Raw genomic sequence first — 18472 nt, forward strand, 5'->3', positions numbered from 1 at the left:
GCAGTCATCCAAGGGTGGTGGCCCAGCCCCACCTGTGTCCCACCCCCGTTTTATGAATGCCACGTTCACAAGGACACTGCCCCCAACCCCCTGTGGCTCTCCCCTCCCAAGCCCACCCTGGTTACCCTGTCCAGAGCACAGCTGGATCATCTCAGGCTGATCCGTGAATCCTGTTGTTGCAGGTGTTCCTGGACACTGAATGGGATGGTGGGCGTCCACATCCTGCAAGGGGGAAAGGGACACAGAGCCAGGTTAGAGGAGAGAGGGTGGTCTGGGGCTCTAATGACAGCTGCCTCCAAATCCCTCCTTCCACCCAGCCTAGAACCTTGGGTACTTTTCCCCTGGCAAGATACAGACCGGTGTGGGTCATGGGGAAAAGTAGAAGCCTAGGAGGCCCGAGATTCCTTTATGGTTCTGCAACTGACTTGCTGTGTGACCCCAGAAGGTTAGTTAACTGCTCTGTGCTTTATTTTCCTCATCTGTAAAATGGGTCTCATAAGACCTACCCTGTGTGTCTTAGAAGATATGAGTGATTGTGGAGATAAAAGTGCTTTGAAAGAATATCAAGTAACCACTATTGGACATCATGGTGACTTAATAAGAGATAAACTTGAACCATATGAAATTGCCAATTTTACAGGTCAAAAATGGGTGGATGTCAGCAATTTCATATGGTTCGGCCTAATATAGCATTTATTGAGTATTTTTGTGTGCCAACTACTATTGTTATAAGAGCTTTGTAGGGCTTGATTAGTTTAAGCCTCACAAAACCTCTTGGCTGGATATTATTACCACCCCCACTTTACAGATGAAGAAGCTGAGGCCAGAGGGGGCAGTGTCTGCTCACTCAGGGTTGCAGATTGGTGAAGGGAAGAGCGTGATTTGAGCTCTGGGGTCACACTGGGCCACACGCCTGGGGAGTGAGTTGTTCTCCACCCAGCAGGTTTGCCTGGACTTACGCCAGCGTCTCCACGTGAGGACACTTCCGAAGGCTGGCAGCGAGCTGCTGGGCCCCGGCAGCCGTGAACTTGTTGTACTGAACGCTGGCAAGAGAAACTCACTTGGGGCCTGGCCCTTGGGACTCCTCAGCTCCAGACCAAGGCCACCCCCACACCCAGCCCTTCCAGGACACCCAGGGAGAGACCCTCAGTGTCCCCCACCCCGGGTTGAGCCACCCACCGCCCAGACTCCCACACTCACTCCATCACCCGGAGGGACACCATGTCCGGAAGCACACGAGCCAGGCTCTCGGCTCCCATGTCGCAGATGCAATTATTGTACAAGCTGTCAGAAACAGAAGGGAAGGGATTGGAGGCCCGTACATGGTCAGCCTTCCAGAAGCCACCACCCCTAGGTTCCAGAAAAAGCCTGGTCCCACCTTCCCTGGGGGAAGGGACTAACATTTATTGCATAACAGAGCCTGGCATTGTGCCAAGTACTTACGCAGACCATATTAGGATGGTTCCCATTTTCCAGATATGAAAATAGAGGCTAGGAATGAATAAGTGACTTGCCCAGAGTTTCTTTCCCCAGGTCCCACTAGTCCTCTTGTCCAGGGCTGTGGTGATTGCTTCTAGTGTCTCAGTGTCCCCTGCAGCCTGGAGGTCAGCCCCATGGGAGTCACCACCTACTAGGATTACTGCCCCATTTTAAAGACAGGCAAACGAAGGCCCAGAGAGTTGAGGCCATTTCTCTGTGGTCAAACAGTGAGCCCAGGAAAACAGCAGGACTAAAAGGAGGTCATTTCTTGCCTTACTGTGTGAAAACTCCCGGGAGAACAACTTCCCAAGTTCAAATCCCAGCTATGCCTCTTACTGCCTCTGTGACCTTAGGCAAGCTACTCAACTCTTCTGAGACTCAGTTTGCCCGTCTGTGAAATGGGCATGATTGAGTCATTGTGGGGAGGAGTAAATGAATCAACGCTGGCATAACATTTAGAATATGCCTTGGTGCCTAGAATGAACTAAATGTTAGCTATGGTTCTGACTACCTCACAGGAACATTGGTGAGGGTCACATGAGTCAACGTAGAGGGCATGACCAGCACTGGGGTAGGAAGAGAAGAAGCCAGTTACGGGGCCAGCTCGAGTTTCTGTGGCGTATTCACAACCAGTATTAGTAGCAGTGAAAATAGCATGATGAGTGTCATTGATGCCAACTTCCGCTGTTTACGCAACACCAAGCAGCCTTTTAACAGGCCAGGTGCTGCTGTGGGTATGATTTCAGGGCCATGACTTTGTCATGATTCAGCCTCAGAGCTGCCTTGCAGGGCTGCATATAAAAGCAGCAGGTGCGGTGGCTCACGCCTATAATCCCAGCACTTTGGGAGGCCGAGGTGGGTGGATCACCTAAGGTCAGGAGTTCAAGACCAGCCTGACAAACATGGCAAAACCCCGTCTTTAATAAAAATACAAAATTAGCTGAGCGTGGTGGCACATGCCTGTAATCCCAGCTACTCGGGAGGCTGAGGCAGGAGAATTGCTTGAACCCAGGAGGAGGAGGTTGCAGTGAGCTGAGATCACGCCATTGCACTCCAGCCTGGGCAACAAGAGGGAAACTCTGTCTTGAAAAAAAAGAAAGAAAAAAAAAAAAGCAGCGGGTTTACACTGCTGCCAAGTGGATTCAGACTAAATCAACTCATATCACAGGTCGGGCGCTACCAGTGCAGAAACTAGATGGGGGTTTTGCAATCTCTGAACCCTGGAGACCCTTCCTCCACCCCACAGGGAGAGTAATCTGACCTTATTTCATCGATGCCAAGACATATATGTCACCATTTGAATGTCGTTGAGATCAGGATGTGTCTTATAACCAATAGCGTGTCACAGCTTGCATTTTGGCCTAATGCTGGGGTCTTACAATGGATGGCCTCTTAGATTCCATGAAATATGATGTTTCTTAAAGTATAAATCAGTGCGGGCATGGTGGGTCACACCCGTAATCCCAGCACTTTGGGAGGCTGAGATGGGTGGATCTCTTGGGCCCAGGATTTCAAGACCAGTCTGGGCCACATGGCGAAACCCTATCTCTACTGAAAACACAAACATAGCCTGGTGTGGTGGCGGGCGTCTGTAATCCTAGCTACTCGGGAGGCTGAGGCATGAGAATCACTTGAACCCAGGAGGCAGAGCTTGCAGTGAGCCGATATCATGTCAGTGCACCTTAGCCTGGGCGATAGAGCGAGACTTGGTCTCAAAAAAAAAGAAAAAGAAAAGAAGAAACGAAAGTGTAAATCAGATCAAGTGTCACCTTCACAGGCCCACCTGCTTTTCCATTCACACTGAAAAAACTGCAAATGCCTCTTGTGACCCACAAGGGCCTCCCTGTGTGACCTGGATTCCCCTGATCTCCCCTACTTCCACCATTGCCCAGCCTCTATCCCTCATTCACTACACACAGCCACAGTGGCCCTTCTGACCCTCAAAACCCAGCCCCGTTTCCCACTTAGGGCCTTTGCACCTGCTGTTCTTTCTTCCTAGAGTCCTTTTCCCCTAGAGCTTCCCACAGAAGAATCATCTCCCCAGAGGTCCTGTACCCTCCTGGGCCTTGTTAGTTTCCTTCCCAGCATGAATCACTGTTTAACAATATTTTATTTATGTATGTGCTTAATTCTTACTATGCAAAGACACTCAAAAGCAAGAACCACATCTCTCTGGTTCATGCTTGTATCTCTAGTTTTTAGCACAACTGTGAACCAGACAGATTCTATTTTTGCTTTTGAGTTTCTTTGCATAGCAAGAAGTAAGCACCTACATAAATAAAATATTGTAAAACAGTGATTCATGCTGGGAAGAAACTAACAAGGCTCAGGAGGGTACAGGACCCAGCTACTTGGGAGGCTGAGGTGGGAGGTTCGCTTGAGTCTAGGCAGTTGAGGCTGTAGTGAGCCATCATTGCACCACTGCACTCCAACCTGGGTGAGACCCCCATCTTCAAATAAGTAAGTAAGTAAGTAAGTAAATAAATAAAGTGGCCGGGCATAGTGGCTCATGCCTGTAATCCTAGCACTCACTTTGGGAGGGCAAGGCAGGTGGATCACCTGAGATCAGGAGTTTGAGACCAGCCTGGCCAACATGGTGAAACCCTGTCTCTACTAAAAATATAAAAACTAGCTGGGCATGGTGGTGGGCACCTATAATCCCAGCTACTAGGAACACTGAGGCAGGAGAATTGCTTTAACCTGGGGGGCAGAGGTTGCAGTGAGCTGCGATCATGCCACTTCACTCTAGCCTGGGTGACAGAGCAAGACTCTATCTCAAAAAAAAAAAAATTAAAAAATTAAAAAGTAAACAAATAATAAGGGACCAAATGCCATCTTTCCTGGGAATCTGACTCTGTCCTCAGTAAATGCAGAGCTCTGGCGAAGAAGAGAAAAGTTTCTCCCAGTCTGGCGAGTGAGAAGAGCTGGTAATGCTGAGTTGGATGACTGGGGCTCTGGTCCAAGCTCGGTCCTCTCCTTATCTCTGGGACCACACCATGGCCTGGCTGGAAGTCACTCAAAAGCAAGAGGTGCTATGCCAAGGCCTACCAGAAGGTGGCAGTAAAAGCACTGACCGGCATGTGAGTGACAAGGCCAGGGCAAAAGCTGCCCGTGCTGGTTAGCCTTCCAGAAGCCACCATCCCTAGGTTCCAGAAAAAGCCTGATCTGGCCATCCCTGGGGGGGAAAGGACCAATATTTATTGCACGACAGAACCTGGCATTGTGCCAATCACTTACATAGACCGTTTGGATGGTTCCCATTTTCCAGGTAAGAAAATGGGGGCTAGGAATGAATAAGTGGCTTGCCCAGCGCTTCTTTCCCCAAGTCCGGCTAATCCTTTTGTTCAGGGCTGTGGTAATTGCTTCTAGGGTCTCAGTGTCCCCTGTCGCCAGCATGACGTGGGTTCCCTGTGCTCCTCAGCCCCCCAGCTCAGCACCTGACCAGTAGCCGGGACCCCACTTACCTTAGCCTGAGCAGGGATGCAGCGAGTGAAGGCAGGCCCTCAGCAAGTTTGTAGGCACCCAGGTCAGTGATGCTGTTTTGGGACAGGCTGCGGGGACATAGTGAGGGGGAGGGCTCAGGACCAAACTTGTACGCCTCCCTTTGACCTCAAGGAGAGTTGTGGGTCATAGGCTGTGAATGGCGCTGTCAACAGACTTAAGCTACCTCTCAGTAAATAAGAGGATACTGTTAGGTCCTGTGGCCAAGTGGAGGGCAGGGGTGAGGAGGTGGATGGGAGGGAGAGCGCACCCTCCTGCCCCCACCTGTCCTATGATTCTACAAGATCCCCTCTTTTCCCTCTGTGCCACTTTTCAGCACTATAATGAAATAAGGGTTGGCATTATTTGTTTAATGGCTATGTAATCCTTTCTGCCGGGTTGTGGGTTTCATATGGAGCAGGGCTGTGTCTGTTTTGCTCATTACTGTGTCCCTGTGCCTAGAGCACTGCCAGGCACATAGTAGGTGCTCAATAAATACTTAAGTGGGGTGGCAGGTAAGAAAGGGAGGGAGGGAAGGACTAAGGAGCAGAAATCTAGCTTACAGTGTTACCTAGGATAGTAGAAATTACTGGAGAAGTCCCAGGGTCCTACAATTAAGGAAATTCCCGTAAATTCTTTGGCCATCCCAAGACCTTGGTAGTGAGGGGGAGTGTGGGAAGATTTTGATATCCTCTAGGTTCAGTAAAAAATCATGTTGAAGGCCGGGCGTGGTGGCTCAAGCCTGTAATCCCAGCACTTTGGGAGGCCAAGACGGGCGGATCACGAGGTCAGGAGATCAAGACCATCCTGGCTAACACGGTGAAACCCCGTCTCTACTAAAAAATACAAAAAACTAGCCGGGCGTGGTGACGGGCGCCTGTAGTCCCAGCAACTCGGGAGGCTGAGGCAGGAGAATGGCTTAAACCCAGGAGGCGGAGCTTGCAGTGAGCTGAGATCCGGCCACAGCACTCCAGCCTGGGTGGCAGAGCTAGACTCCGTCTCAAAATAAATAAATAAATAAATAAATCATGTTGAACTGGGCATGGTGGCTCATGCCTGTAATCCCAGCACTTTGGGAGGCTGAAGCAGGCGGATCACTTGAGGTCAGGAGTTCAAGACCAGCCTGGCCAGCCTGGTGAAACCTTATCTCTACTAAAAACACAAAAATTAGTTGGATGTGGTGGTGCATGCCTGTAATTCCAGCTACTTGGGAGGCTAAGGTGGGAGAATTGCTTGAACTCAGGAAGTGAAGTTTGCAATAAACTGAGATCGTACCACTACACTCCAGCCTGGGCTACACAGCAAGACTCCGTCACAAAAAAAAAAAATCACATTGAACCAGGTGCGGTGACTCAAGCCTGCAATCCCAGTACTTTGGGAGGCAGAGGCAGGATGGCTTGAGCTCAGAAGTTCAAGACCAGCCTGGGCAACATGGTGAAACCACTTCTCTACAAAAAAATACAAAAATTAGCCGGTCGTGATGGTATGCACCTGTCCCAGCTACTCAGAAGGCTGAGGTGGGAGGATTGCTTGAGCCTAGAAGATTGAGGCTGCAGTGAGCCATGATTACACCACTGCATTCCACCTTGGGTGACAGAGTGAGACCTTGTCCAAAAAAAAAAAAAAAAAAAAATCACATTGATCCTCCTGTATCTTATCCATCTCCAACTTCCCAGAGCCCAGAACAGTTTTTAAAAAGTTTTACTGTTTTGATAATAATGCTTTATTCATAAATCCTAATCTGTGTCTCCTATTTCACCCCCCAGTATAATTTTCTGTCACCGAACATTATTTTCACTGCTGTGTACTTCATAATTACTGACTTGTTTACTTGTTCATTGTGTCTCCTCACTAGAATTTAAGATTCCTGAGGTCAGGGGATTTGTTTGTTCTGTTTCAAGCTGGGTCTCCAGGGCAGGGCCTAGAAAAGTGTCTGCACATAGTAGGTCCTCCTTAAGTATTTGTAAATTAATAAATGGTTGGGTAATTAAATCAAGAAATGATTGAGTGAGGGGTTGGATGAGTGAGTAAAGAAATGACTGAATAGCCTGTAATCCCAGCACTTTGGGAGGCCGAGACGGGCGGATCACGAGGTCAGGAGATCGAGACCATCCTGGCTAACATGGTGAAACCCCGTCTCTACTAAAAATACAAAAAAAAACTAGCCGGGCGAGGTGGCGGGCGCCTGTAGTCCCAGCTACTCGGGAGGCTGAGGCAGGAGAATGGCGTGAACCCGGGAGGCGGAGCTTGCAGTGAGCCGAGATTGCGCCACTGCACTCCAGTCTGGGCGACAGAGCGAGACTCTGCCTCAAAAAAAAAAAAAAAAAAAAAAAAAAAGAAATGACTGAATGAGTGAATGGGTAAGTCATTGAATGGAAGGATGAATGGCTGGTTGAATAGGTGAGTGAGTGAATGAATGAATCATTGAATGGAAGGATGAATGGCTGATTGAATAGGTGAGTGAGTGAATGAATGAATTAATGGATGAATCCACTGGGGCTACGCATGGTAGCTCACACCTATAATCCCAGCACTTTGGGAACCTGAGGTGAGAGGATTCCTTGAGGCCAGGAGTTCAAGGCTGTAGAGCTATGATCATACCACTATATTCCAGCCTGGGTGACAGAGTGAGCCCTTGTCTAAAAAAACAAATTTAAATTAATTTTTAAAAAGTCAGCTGGACTTTGGGGGCCAGATTCAGCAGGAAGGGCAGGCCCAGCTCACTCACTTGAGGGTTTCCAGGGACTTCAGCTGGGGGAAGGTGGCTGAGAGCTGCGAGACACCCTCGTCCCCGATCTTGTTCTCACTCAGTGCATCCAGGCTGCAGGTGGAATCAGATGGGGGCCATCAGCTAGCGTCCAGGGGGCCATCTGACCCTTCCCATCCCAGTGTGGACCTCCTCAGCCCTGGCACCTGCCCTTCCCGCCTCCCAGCTCGAATACACCATAGGCAGCCAGCATACTCCTGAGCTTTTCAGACCAGGACTTCATCACCTGGAGGCTGTAACCAGCCAGCCAGGGGGCAAAGTAACTTGTGATGGACTTGAATCCCTGTTTAGCTTCTTAGGAGCCTCCTGAGGCTTTGGAACTTCCTTAACCTCTGTTGTAAAGTAGGACTATGCTCCCCAACCCCTCCCCAGCCGAATTGCTGAGAGCAGCAAATGAGGTTGTGAGGAAAAGAGTTTCAAAGGTCACAAAAGGATCTACAACTTTTTTTATTTTGGGGATTCCCGTCTGCCATGGAGTCATCTCATCACTCATGTGCCAGCCACATTGAGGATGCAGTAGGCGGAAGAGAGGAAAAAACGGGACGAAGGGAGGGCTTTTCTCTCCGCATGTGCCTTGGGGGCAGGATTTGGGGTTGTCAAAACCCAGAGGTTGCTGGACACTGTAGCATGCACCTGTGGTCCCAGCTACTCAGGAGGCTGAGGTAGGAGGACCGCATGAGCCCAGGAATTTGAGGCTGCAGTGAACTATTATCACAGCACTGCATCCAGATGTTGAGAGGAAGGGGTCCCAGAGTCTATACTCACTCCAGATGCTGCAGGGAGGAAAAGGCCGTGAGGATCCGCACCAGTTTGGGGAAAGCCTGGGGGCCTGAGATGGGGCCCAGCCTAGGAGGCAAAGAGCAAGGGTAAGACCTCCAGTCACAGTCACAGCCCCTCATTCGGCCCCAGGGTGGGGCAGAGACAAGGCGAAGTCAGGTCCTGTCTTGAGGCCCCTCCTCTTCCCTTCCACCACAGCCTCTTAGGTCCCTGCAACCCTTCCACATAGGACCCCAATCTTTTCTGCTTGGGGTAGATTTCACAGCCCCCCATAAGAGGCCAGCTGAGACTGGGAACCGTGGTTCATGTCTGTAATCCCAGCATTTTGGGAGGCCAAGGTAAGAGGACCGCTTGAGCCCAGGAGTTAGAGACCAGCTTGGGCAACATAGCGAGACTCTGTCTCTACAAAAAATACAATAATTGGCTGAGTGTGGTGGTGTGTCCTGTGGTCCCAGCTTCTTAGAAGGATCACTTGAGCCCAGAAGGTGAAGGATGCAGTGAGCCATGATCACACCACTGCATTCCAGCCTGGGTAAGAGTGACACCCTGTCTCAAAAAAAAAGAAAAGAAAAGAAAAAGAGGTAAGTTGGACTCTTAGCTTGGGGCTCCCCAGCTTTTGTCTCTAAGTAGGGAGCCAGTTCTTACTCTTCCCAACATCCACGGATAGCCTTCTCGCTCCCCAGCCTGGGGAAGGAGTCCTCAAATGCCAGCTGAGGACCACCGCCAATGGTAAACCAGGTGGTTGACTAATATACGTTTGCATTTTAATAACAAAAGGAACCATTTGTTGAGCATTTATTATAAGCCAGGGACATGCTAGGCCCTTCCCTCAGCCTAGATCTCATTTACTCCTCAAGACTCTGAGCTACGGGCTCTTCTTACCTCCATTTCACATATAGGGAAACTGAGGCACTGGGAGATCAAATAGCTTGCCCAGGGTCCCACAGCCCAGATCAACATTTAGACCAGACTTCAAGGAGATGAGAAAAATAAGGACAATGAAGGGCCGTTTAGTTTAAAAATATGGTTAAATGCATTCCGTATAAAGAGCTGTCTTTTATTCTGCAGTTATGTCCTTTGAACTTTTTCAATATTAAAATGATCATTCTTTGGTAAAATTATGGTGCCAGTAGTGGGTATTTTGTTATTCGTTTGTTTGAATGAGCATCCTTGATAAAAATTTAAAAACAGTAACCGCACACGGTCACTCAAATTCGTTCTGAAACGTTCTCGGCCTCTGAAATCCTGAAGTCTGAGAACCACTGGTGGCCTCAGTAAAAGGCCACAGGATCAGAGTTTGACTTCAGGATCTGGCATTTGGCTCCCTGCTAAGGGTCTTGGCAAATCCCTTCACCCCTGAGTCTCGTTCTCCTCAAATATTTCACCCCAATCTTATGGGGTTCTTGGATTAAAGAATTCATTGTTAAACATTGACTGCTTGCCTATTATGTGCCAGGACCAGGGGGGGAATGTTGTGGGCCAAACAGACGAAAATCCCTGCCTTCTGGGTGCTGACATTCCAGTGGGGAAGACAGACAGATCATCAAAGACATTGGAAAGCAAGCTGATGTCTGAGACAATGAATCACATGGAAATGTACAGTGGTGAGGGGGATGGAGTTTTATGTATTTATTTATTTATTTTTGAGATAGGGACTCACTGTGTCGCCCAGTCTGGAGTGCAGTGGCGCGATCTCAGCTCACTGTAGCTGTGACTACAGGGGCCTGCCACCATGCCCAGCTAATTTTTTTTTTTTTTTAGTAGAGACGATGTTTCACTATGTTGGCCAGGCTGGTCTCGAACTTCTGGCCTTGTGATCCACCCGCCTTGGCCTCCCAAAATGCTGGGATTACAGGCATAAGCCACTGCACCTGGCCGGAGTTTTATTTTTAACTGTGAGGGTCAGAAAAGTCCTCACTGAGGCCGGGCGTGGTGACTCACGCCTGTAATCCCAGCACTTTGGGAGGCCGAGGCAGGGGGGATCACAAGGTCAGGAGATTGAGACCATCCTGGCCAACATAGTGAAATACCGTTTTTACCAAAAATACAAAAAATTAGCCGGGCGTGGTGACAGGAGCCTATAGTCCCAGCTACTCGGGAGGCTGAGGCAGGAGAATCACTTGAACTTGGGAGGCGGAGGTTGCAGTGAGTCGAGATTGTGCCACTGTACTGCAGCCTGGGTGACAGAGTGAGACTCCATCAAAATAAAAAAAAAAAGGAAGGAAGGGAAGGAAGGAAAGAAGGGAGAGAGAGAGAAGGAAGGAAGGAAGTAAGGAAGGAAAGAAGGAAGGAAGGAAAGAAGGGAGGGAGGGAGGGAGGGAGGAAAGAAAAGAAAAGAAAGGAAAGGAAAAGACAGGAACAGAAAAAGCAAGGAAAGGCCTCACTGACTAAAAACCAGAGGAGGTGAAGGTGTGAGCCATGCAGATATCTGGGGAGAACCATTCCAGGCAGAGGGCACAGCTGGTGCAAAGACCTGGAGGCAGAAGCATGCCTAGGAGGTTGAAAGCCGGCAAGGAGGCCCTGTGGCTGGAATGCAGAGGGCACCAAGCGAGTGTAGGAGGTAAGGGTGAACAGGTGAGTGGGGACTGAATTGGGGAAGGACTTTGTGTACAAGCGGAGTCCCTGTAGGGTTTTGAGTGGTTGAGCACCCTGATTTGACAGACAGATGAGGACTACAGGGTGCCAGGCACAGTAGAAGTGAGAGAAAATGCCAGAAATAGTCTTCCTTCCTTCTTCCTCAGAACCTCCTCAGGGGATTCCGGTCTCCAGGTGGCTGGTCACCCCGCCCTAGGCTGTTCCACCCCATGGCTGCTGTTCCCCAGAGTGCAGTCCTGATCTTGAACTAGGGGCTTTTTCAGTTGAAAATAATTTAAGACAGAAAGGGTCCTCAGTTATTGTTTTCAGACATTTCCCCTTTTCAGCATCATTTTTACCTCTGGACAATTTTAGCACCTTGTCTCTGTTCAAAACAAGAGACGCTGGCTTTTTTCTGGGGCACAGGGGAGCAGTGATCAGGGAGAGCTGACAGCTTGCGGGTGACCAGCTGGGGGACCATGGGCAAGTCACTTGACCTCACCAGGCCTCAGTCTCCTCATCTGCAAAATGGGGAAGATGATGACTATCTGTCTCCCACAGTAACTCGTGAGATTAATGAGACTATATATAAAATGCACTGAATTATAGGCCAGGCGTGGTGGTTCACGCCTGTAATCCCAGCACTTTGGAAGGCTGGCCAACATGGTGAAAGCCCGTCTCTACTAAAAATACAAAAATTAGCCAGGCATGGTGGTGTGCACCTGTAATCCCAGCTACTCAGGAGGCTGAGGCAGGAGAATCGCTTGAACCAGGAGGTGGAGACTGCAGTGAGCCGAGATCACACCACTGCTTTCTAGCCTGGGCAACAGAGCAAGACCCCATCTCCAAAAAAAAAAAAAAATGCTCTGAATATACTACAGGCATTTAACGATTCCTTCGTAATCATTAGATCATTAGATGATCTAGACCCCTACCAAGGAACAAACATTCATTTAGCTTTTTCTGTGGAAGGAACTTAGGGCCAGGCTGACCTGACTTTTATGACTTTGAATAAACTATGTAAAGTCTCTTGTTCTCAGTGTTGCCATTTGTACAATGGGGGATGATGATAATGCCTCTAGAGGAGGGTCGCCTGAGATAACTGAGATGGAGGATGAGTTGCAAATTTAAAAGCCTGTTCTGGCCAGGTGTGGGGGCTCACACCTGTAATCCTAGTACTTTGGGAGGCTGAGGTGGGAGGATTGCTTGAGCCTAGGAGTTCGAGACCAGTCTGGGCAACATGGTGAAACCCTCTCTCTACAAAAAATACAAAAATTAGGCAGGCTTGGGGTGGCATGCCTATAGTCCCAGTTATTAGGGAGGCTGAGGTGGGAGGATCACTTGAGCCCAGAGAGGTTGAGGCTGTGGTGAGCTGTGATTGCACCACTGCCTCCAGCCTGAGGGACAGAGTAAGACTCTGCCTCAAGAAAGAAAAGAAAAGGAAAGGAAAGGAAAGGAAAGAAAAGAAAAGAAGGGAAGGGAGAAAGGAAGAGAAAGAAAGAAGAAAGAAAGAAAGAGGAAGGAAGAAAGAAAGAAAAAAAGAGGGGGGAGGGAGGGAGGGAAGGAAGGAAGGAAAGATGGAAGGAAGGAAGGGAGGGAAGGGAATGAAGGGAAAGAAAAGAAAAAGAAAGAAGGAAGGAAGGAAGGAAAGAAAGAAAGGAGAAAGGAAGGAAGGAAGGAAAGAAAGAAAGAAAGAAAGAGAAGCTATGTTCTGAGAGATCTAAATATAATAATTATTGTGCTTTCTTGGGGCCCTTGTGTGGTGGGCTGTCCCTCCTCAGTGACCCAGATACAACTGGACTCCCTAGAGCCCTGCCTAGGTCTCCATTTCTGTCACCCCAGCAGCACTGTCTAGGATGTTGGCCCCCAGCCCTGGCCGCACATAGAGTGACCAACTGTCCCAGTTTGCCTGGGACTGAGGGACTTCTTGGGATGCAAGACTTTCAGTTCCCCAAACAGGATAGTCCCAGGCAGGTAGGATTGCTTTTTCATCCTAGCTGCACTTCAAAAGCTCCTGGGAATCCTTCAAACTGGGGGAAGGATTCTCCCCAGGGAGGCCATCCCTTGGCTGTGGAAGTAAACAAGCTCAGGCACAAGAGACGTTGTGCAGTTCCTGGCCACAGGAGGGAAAAGAACTCCATAGTCAGTGGCATCCTCCTGCGGAAGGTTGGGGACACCTTGGGCCTTTTCTGATCCCTGGCCGAATTACAATTCCAGGAAAGCCTTTCTCACTCCCCTCTCCCCACTCGGCTGATTCCTTATCCTCACTGAAGCTTCAATGCAGGTACCACCTCCTCCAGGAAGTCCCCCTGACCTCCTCCAGAGGGGAGTTGATTAGACTGTCAGCTCATTGAGGACAGCAGCCTCAGTCATTCAAGTGCTCAATACGTCTGTTGAATGAGTGATGGGAATGACCATGTTAACCAGCAAATGGGTCCATTAGCTTCAAATCCAAGAACCTCCAGCATTTCCCCAGACTGGCCACTTTCCAGATGCTGGAAGCTGTTTCCAAAGTGGTGGGCAAGAGGGTACGAATGATCCTGGAGATCCATCTCAATTCATATGGTACAAGCCCAGCTAATGCTTCAGGGGAAATCTTGCGCAGACCCATGAGACAATCCACCCTTTGCTTACGCAAACTCCAGTTTCTTTAGGTCCCGAACAGCAGGAAGTTCCCCAGCTGTGTCTTCCGAGGAACTTCTTGTCCTGGAGAGAACAGGCAATGTTAGGGAGAGCAGGCATTGCTGTTGCTGAGCCCTTACCCATGGGTCCATGATGGCTGTCCCAGTGCCCCAAATTCCCCAGGGGGATTGCTTTCCTTGGGGCAATTGCTGTCCCCCTCTTAAAAAAAAGATCTGTCTGGATGCAGTGCCTTATGACTGTAGTCCCAGGACTTTGGGAGGCTGAGGCAGGAGGATCACTTGAGGCCAGGAGTTCAAGACCAGCCTGGGCAACATAGCAAGATCCCTGTGTCTACAAAAACTTAAAAACTCATCTGGTATGATGACATGCACCTATAATCCCAGCTACTCGGGAGGCTGAGGTAGGAGGATCACTTGAGCTCAGGAATTCCGAAGGTGCACTAAGCTATGATTGCACTGCTGTACTCTAGTCTGGTAGACAGAGTGAGACCCTGTCTCTAAGAATTAATAAAAATAAAAATAAAAGATCTCAGGACTGTATCTTTCATGGAAATGAGCCTCAGATTAGGCACTTACCAGTACCTATCCCAGACAGCACTTAAGAGGTGTTCAAACAACATGAAGGAATGAATGAAAGACAGTTTACTTGTTCTGTAATCCAGTTTTGTCTGCCTTCTGGACCTTAGCTCTGCCATCTATAAATTCGGGACAACAGTTGTCCTAAATACCTCAAAGGGTGGCAGTGGGTGTCATCTAGTCACTTCTGTTACTGGATGCACAAGGCATCCTTGTTAACTCCTAGAAGGGGAGGGGTTCTCCATGGCTTTACCTAAGACTTGGGCACATGATAACAGGTTTTGAATGCAGCAAAGTTTTCAATTCTGGAGGCTCCGCCTGGACAGTGAGTACAGTGAGAGACTCTGATTGGCCAATGCCCAGAAAGAAGGCATGGGGTATCGCAGAGGACAGGGGGCACTGGAAATGCCCATGACAAACTTGAGAATGGGTCCTACATGTCCTCAACCTGCATGGCGTGAACCACCTCCCATCCACCTCTCCCCTCACCTCTGAGTCTGCACAAGCTTTCCCAGGTCTTCCACATCCTTCAGGGACTTGGCTTTGAAAGGTTCAATGGTGAACTTCTCCTCTGCTGCCTGAAGTAGCTCAGTCTCCCCATGCTGCCGCAGGGACTCCCACAGCGCCACTGTATCGCTCAAGGCAGCCCTGTGGAGGGAGGGCCTCAGACCCAGGCACTGTGACCAGGCTAGACCTTAGTGGAAGGGCAGCTCCATGAAGGGTCCTCCTACCTATTAAAATACTTTCTTTCTTTAGCTCAACCTCTACCTTTCCCAGAAAGCCTTCTATGACCACTCCAGCCTTTGTTGATTCCTACTTTCTCACAACTCGCATGGTGGTTTTCTTTCACTTTTTGCGTCGGCTACCAGGGAGCTCACTGCCAAATTATTGGCACAATTATGTAGGACCTTGCAGCTTGGGTAAAGTATGTTTAGGGGGGAATATGGAAGGAATCCTCTGGAGATTAAGCTGAAATGCTCAAGCAGATTGCAGACCAACTTAATGAAACCAAATTAAGGAATTTAAACTTCATCGTGACAGTGGTGGAGTGTCCCTGAAGGATTGTAAGCAGGGATGGGATGCAATCAGATTCAAGTTCTGAGAAGATTGGTCTGGTTGCTGAATATAAAATGGAGTGGAAGAGGAGAGAATGGAGGCAGAGAGTCCAAGCGGAGGCCATGGCTTTACTCTTAGCATAAGAAAATGGTGGCTTGCTCAGGGGGTGGAAAGAATAAAACAAATTTGAGCCCAGGTCAGTCTCAGATTCTAGACATATCCCAGTGACTGGCACATGGTGGGCCTTCAAATATTGATTGGGAGAATGCCACTGCGTCTCACTTGGTGTGTGGCAAGTGGCTGCCCCTCTCTGAGCGTCAACATCCTCATCTTAAAAATGGAGAGAATCCTTTCTGCCCCACCCGGCTGCCCTGAGTACTAAAAGAGACCCCACAGGGCACTGGGCTTGGCACCAAGACCACAGTTAATGCCCAACACAAGGATGCCTCTTCCCCTGGCCCCTCGCCCCACCTGAAATGGGTGACACAGCTGAGTCCCACGAGGCTCCCCAATCCAGAGGGGTCAATGCCAGTGCTGCGGAGGTCCAGGGAGAAGTCTTGGCCTGCCGCCTCCAAGGCCTTGCCCAATACATGAGCATCGGGAGGCGTGAGACGGGTGCCCAGAAAAGAGAGGCGGGCAGGGAGCTCCTGCACCACGTGCTGCCAAATTCCAGCCTCCTCAGCCTCGTGGGTGCAGTGCAGCAGCTCCAGCAGCTGCCGCGCCCGCAGTGTCCCCGGCTGCAGGCGCTTCAAGTACCTTGCTAGCACCTTCTGCTTCCTGTCCGCCAAGGTAGTCACCGATGGCCCGACTAGGGCTCCCAGGCAGCGGGCGCGAGGCTGGAAGATCAGCCCAGTCAGAAAGCGTGGCACGCCCTCCAGCCAGTTGTCATAGGGCCTCTTCTTCCTTGGGGTCAATGCTAGATACTGCGGGAGCTCCTTGTCCTTGATTTCACCACTCAGAGTCAGCCACAGGGCCCCCAGGAAGCATTGCAGGAGGAAGCTGGGGAAGGCCAGCTCGGACTCTGTGGCCCCTGGGGGGTGTTGCACTAAGCCTTTGGCCATCGCCCAGGTCCTCACGTCTGCAGATGGGAACTGGTCCTCCTGTAGGGTACTTTGGTGTCTGCGGCCCAGCTCCCAGGCCAACTTGGCCAGCTCTGCCAGGGCCCCTGGGGGGCCACTGAGGGCTGCACGGCCCAGCAGGCCGACATAGAGTCCCGTGAGCGTGGAGGGCAGCTCGGCGTCCTCCCCAAGCTCCAGTAGGGCCTCTGAGAGCTGGCACACTGCCCGGCACAAAGTGGGGCTATGGCTGTGACTGAGAAGAAATGGCCGGTCCCGGAGGAGTGCCAGGGCTCTGTCTTGGTGCTCGGTCATCCCTGAGCACTCAAAGTAGCGCATCACATAGGCTTGGGCCTGCTCCATGGAGAACCCAGACAGCTCAAACAGGGCGTCGGCCTTGCTCAGGCTCTGGACCAGGCGACCCCGGGGCCGGGCTGTGAGGAGGAGGGTGCAACCTCGGAGCAGCTTCTTCTGGAAAAGGCCAGCTAGCAGTCCCCGGAGGGAGCAGGGCTCGGCCGGTGCCGGTCCACATGTGCTGTGCAGGAAGCCGTCTTGCGCTTCCAGCTCCTCAAAGGCGTCTAGGATGAGCAGAATGCGGTCAGGTCTCTTCACGATGTGGCTGAAAACCTCATCGGCTGCCAGGAGTGGCCGTGGGCCCAGGGAGAAGAGCAGGTCCTGCAGGCGGTAGACATCCCCCGGACGGTTCAAGCAGTGGCAGGGCACAGAGAAGACAAAGTCGTATTGGGGAAGCCGGCCACAAGCCCAGGCCCGGCTCACTGCCCCAGCCCAATAGCTCTTGCCCTGACCAGCTTTGCCCAGCATAGCAATCACTTGTGTCTCACGCGGCCTCCGGCGCTCCTTGGCAGCCAGCAGCCCCTCAGCCAGGCCTCCTTGGGCCAGCTGCCGTTCTGCCCAGTCCGGGGTGGCCAGTTCCCGCTCCAGGCTCTTGCTGCTGCTCCTCTCCAGCCTGGCCTGCACCAGATCCACCTCCATCAGGATGCCATCGGGGCCTGCAGGCTCGGCCTGATACGTGTCCTGCAGTGAGCGGTAGAACTGCTCCACCGGCTCTGCAAAGGCCAGGGGCATGTCAGGGTAGGGGTATGCGAGAGGCAGGGCAAGGGCCAGCCACCACAAGGCCAGCACTGCCACCATGATTTGCATCTGTTCCCCACACAGTTTTTTTTGTTTGTTTTGTTTTGCTTTGAGACAGGGTCTGGCTTTGTTGCCCAGGCTAGAATGCAGTGGTGTGATCATAGCTCACTGCAGACTCAACCTCCTGGGCTCAAGCGATCCTCCCTACTGTACCTCCCAAGTAGCTGGGACCACAGACATGTGACATCATGTCCAGATAATTTTTTTATTTTTTTGTAGAGATGGGGTCTCACTATGTTGCCCAGGCTGGACTGCGGTGGCACAATCATGGCCCAGCACAGCCGCAACCTTGCAGGCTCAAGCAATCTTCCCACCTCAGCCTCCCAAGTAGCTGGGACTAAAGGCGCCCACTGCCATGCCTGGCTAATTTTTCTTTTTTGTTTTTTGTAGAGCTAAGTTCTCACTATTTTGCCCAGGTTGGTCTTGAACTCCTGGGTTCAAGCAATCCTTCTGCCTTGGCCTCTCAAGGTGCTGGGATTACAGGTGTGAGCCACCGCATCTGGCCCCCATACTGTCTTCATCAACTGCTTCATTCAGTCACCCACTCATTCATTAGTTCACTCATTTCCACATCCATTCATTCACTCATCCTTTCTCTTGTTTATCTGTCCACTCCTTTTAGACCTTTACTCTCTCTCTCTTTTTTTTTCTGAGATGGATCTTACTCTATTGCCCAGGCTGGAGTGCAGTGGCGCAATCTCAGCTCACGGCAACCTCTACCTCCTGAGTTTAAGCAATTCTCCCGCCTCGGCCTCCCAAGTAGCTGGGATTACAGGCACCCACCACCACGTCCAGCTAATTTTTGTATTTTTAATAGAGACGGGGGTTTCACTATGTTGGCCGGGTTGGTCTTGAACTCCTGACCTCAGGTGATCCACCCGCCTTGGCCTCCCAAAGTGCTGGGATTACAGGTG

At 50.6% G+C, this 18472-nt stretch overlaps 1 protein-coding gene across 15 annotated transcripts in view; it reads right to left on the reverse strand.

Moving 5' to 3' along the window:
• CIITA (class II major histocompatibility complex transactivator) overlaps positions 1-18472 on the reverse strand; it is a 60925-nt gene that overhangs the window by 1504 nt on the left and 40949 nt on the right. For 14 of the 15 annotated variants that reach the window (XM_033235746.1, XM_033235744.1, XM_033235745.1 and 11 more), the window contains 9 exons: positions 15823-17473; positions 14785-14943; positions 13712-13783; positions 8492-8572; positions 7688-7780; positions 4944-5030; positions 1201-1284; positions 960-1043; positions 126-222 (listed from right to left, as the gene is read on the reverse strand). In XM_033235746.1, the coding sequence (XP_033091637.1) occupies positions 147-222; positions 960-1043; positions 1201-1284; positions 4944-5030; positions 7688-7780; positions 8492-8572; positions 13712-13783; positions 14785-14943; positions 15823-17473 (2387 nt within the window). In that variant the 3' untranslated portion in view covers positions 126-146. The remainder of the gene's footprint in view (positions 1-125; positions 223-959; positions 1044-1200; positions 1285-4943; positions 5031-7687; positions 7781-8491; positions 8573-13711; positions 13784-14784; positions 14944-15822; positions 17474-18472) is intronic. The other variant, XM_033235738.1, reaches the window with a different exon arrangement.

This window comes from Trachypithecus francoisi, unplaced genomic scaffold (genome assembly GCF_009764315.1).
Source record: "Trachypithecus francoisi isolate TF-2019V2 unplaced genomic scaffold, Tfra_2.0 Lachesis_group15, whole genome shotgun sequence".
Taxonomy (NCBI): domain Eukaryota; kingdom Metazoa; phylum Chordata; class Mammalia; order Primates; family Cercopithecidae; genus Trachypithecus; species Trachypithecus francoisi.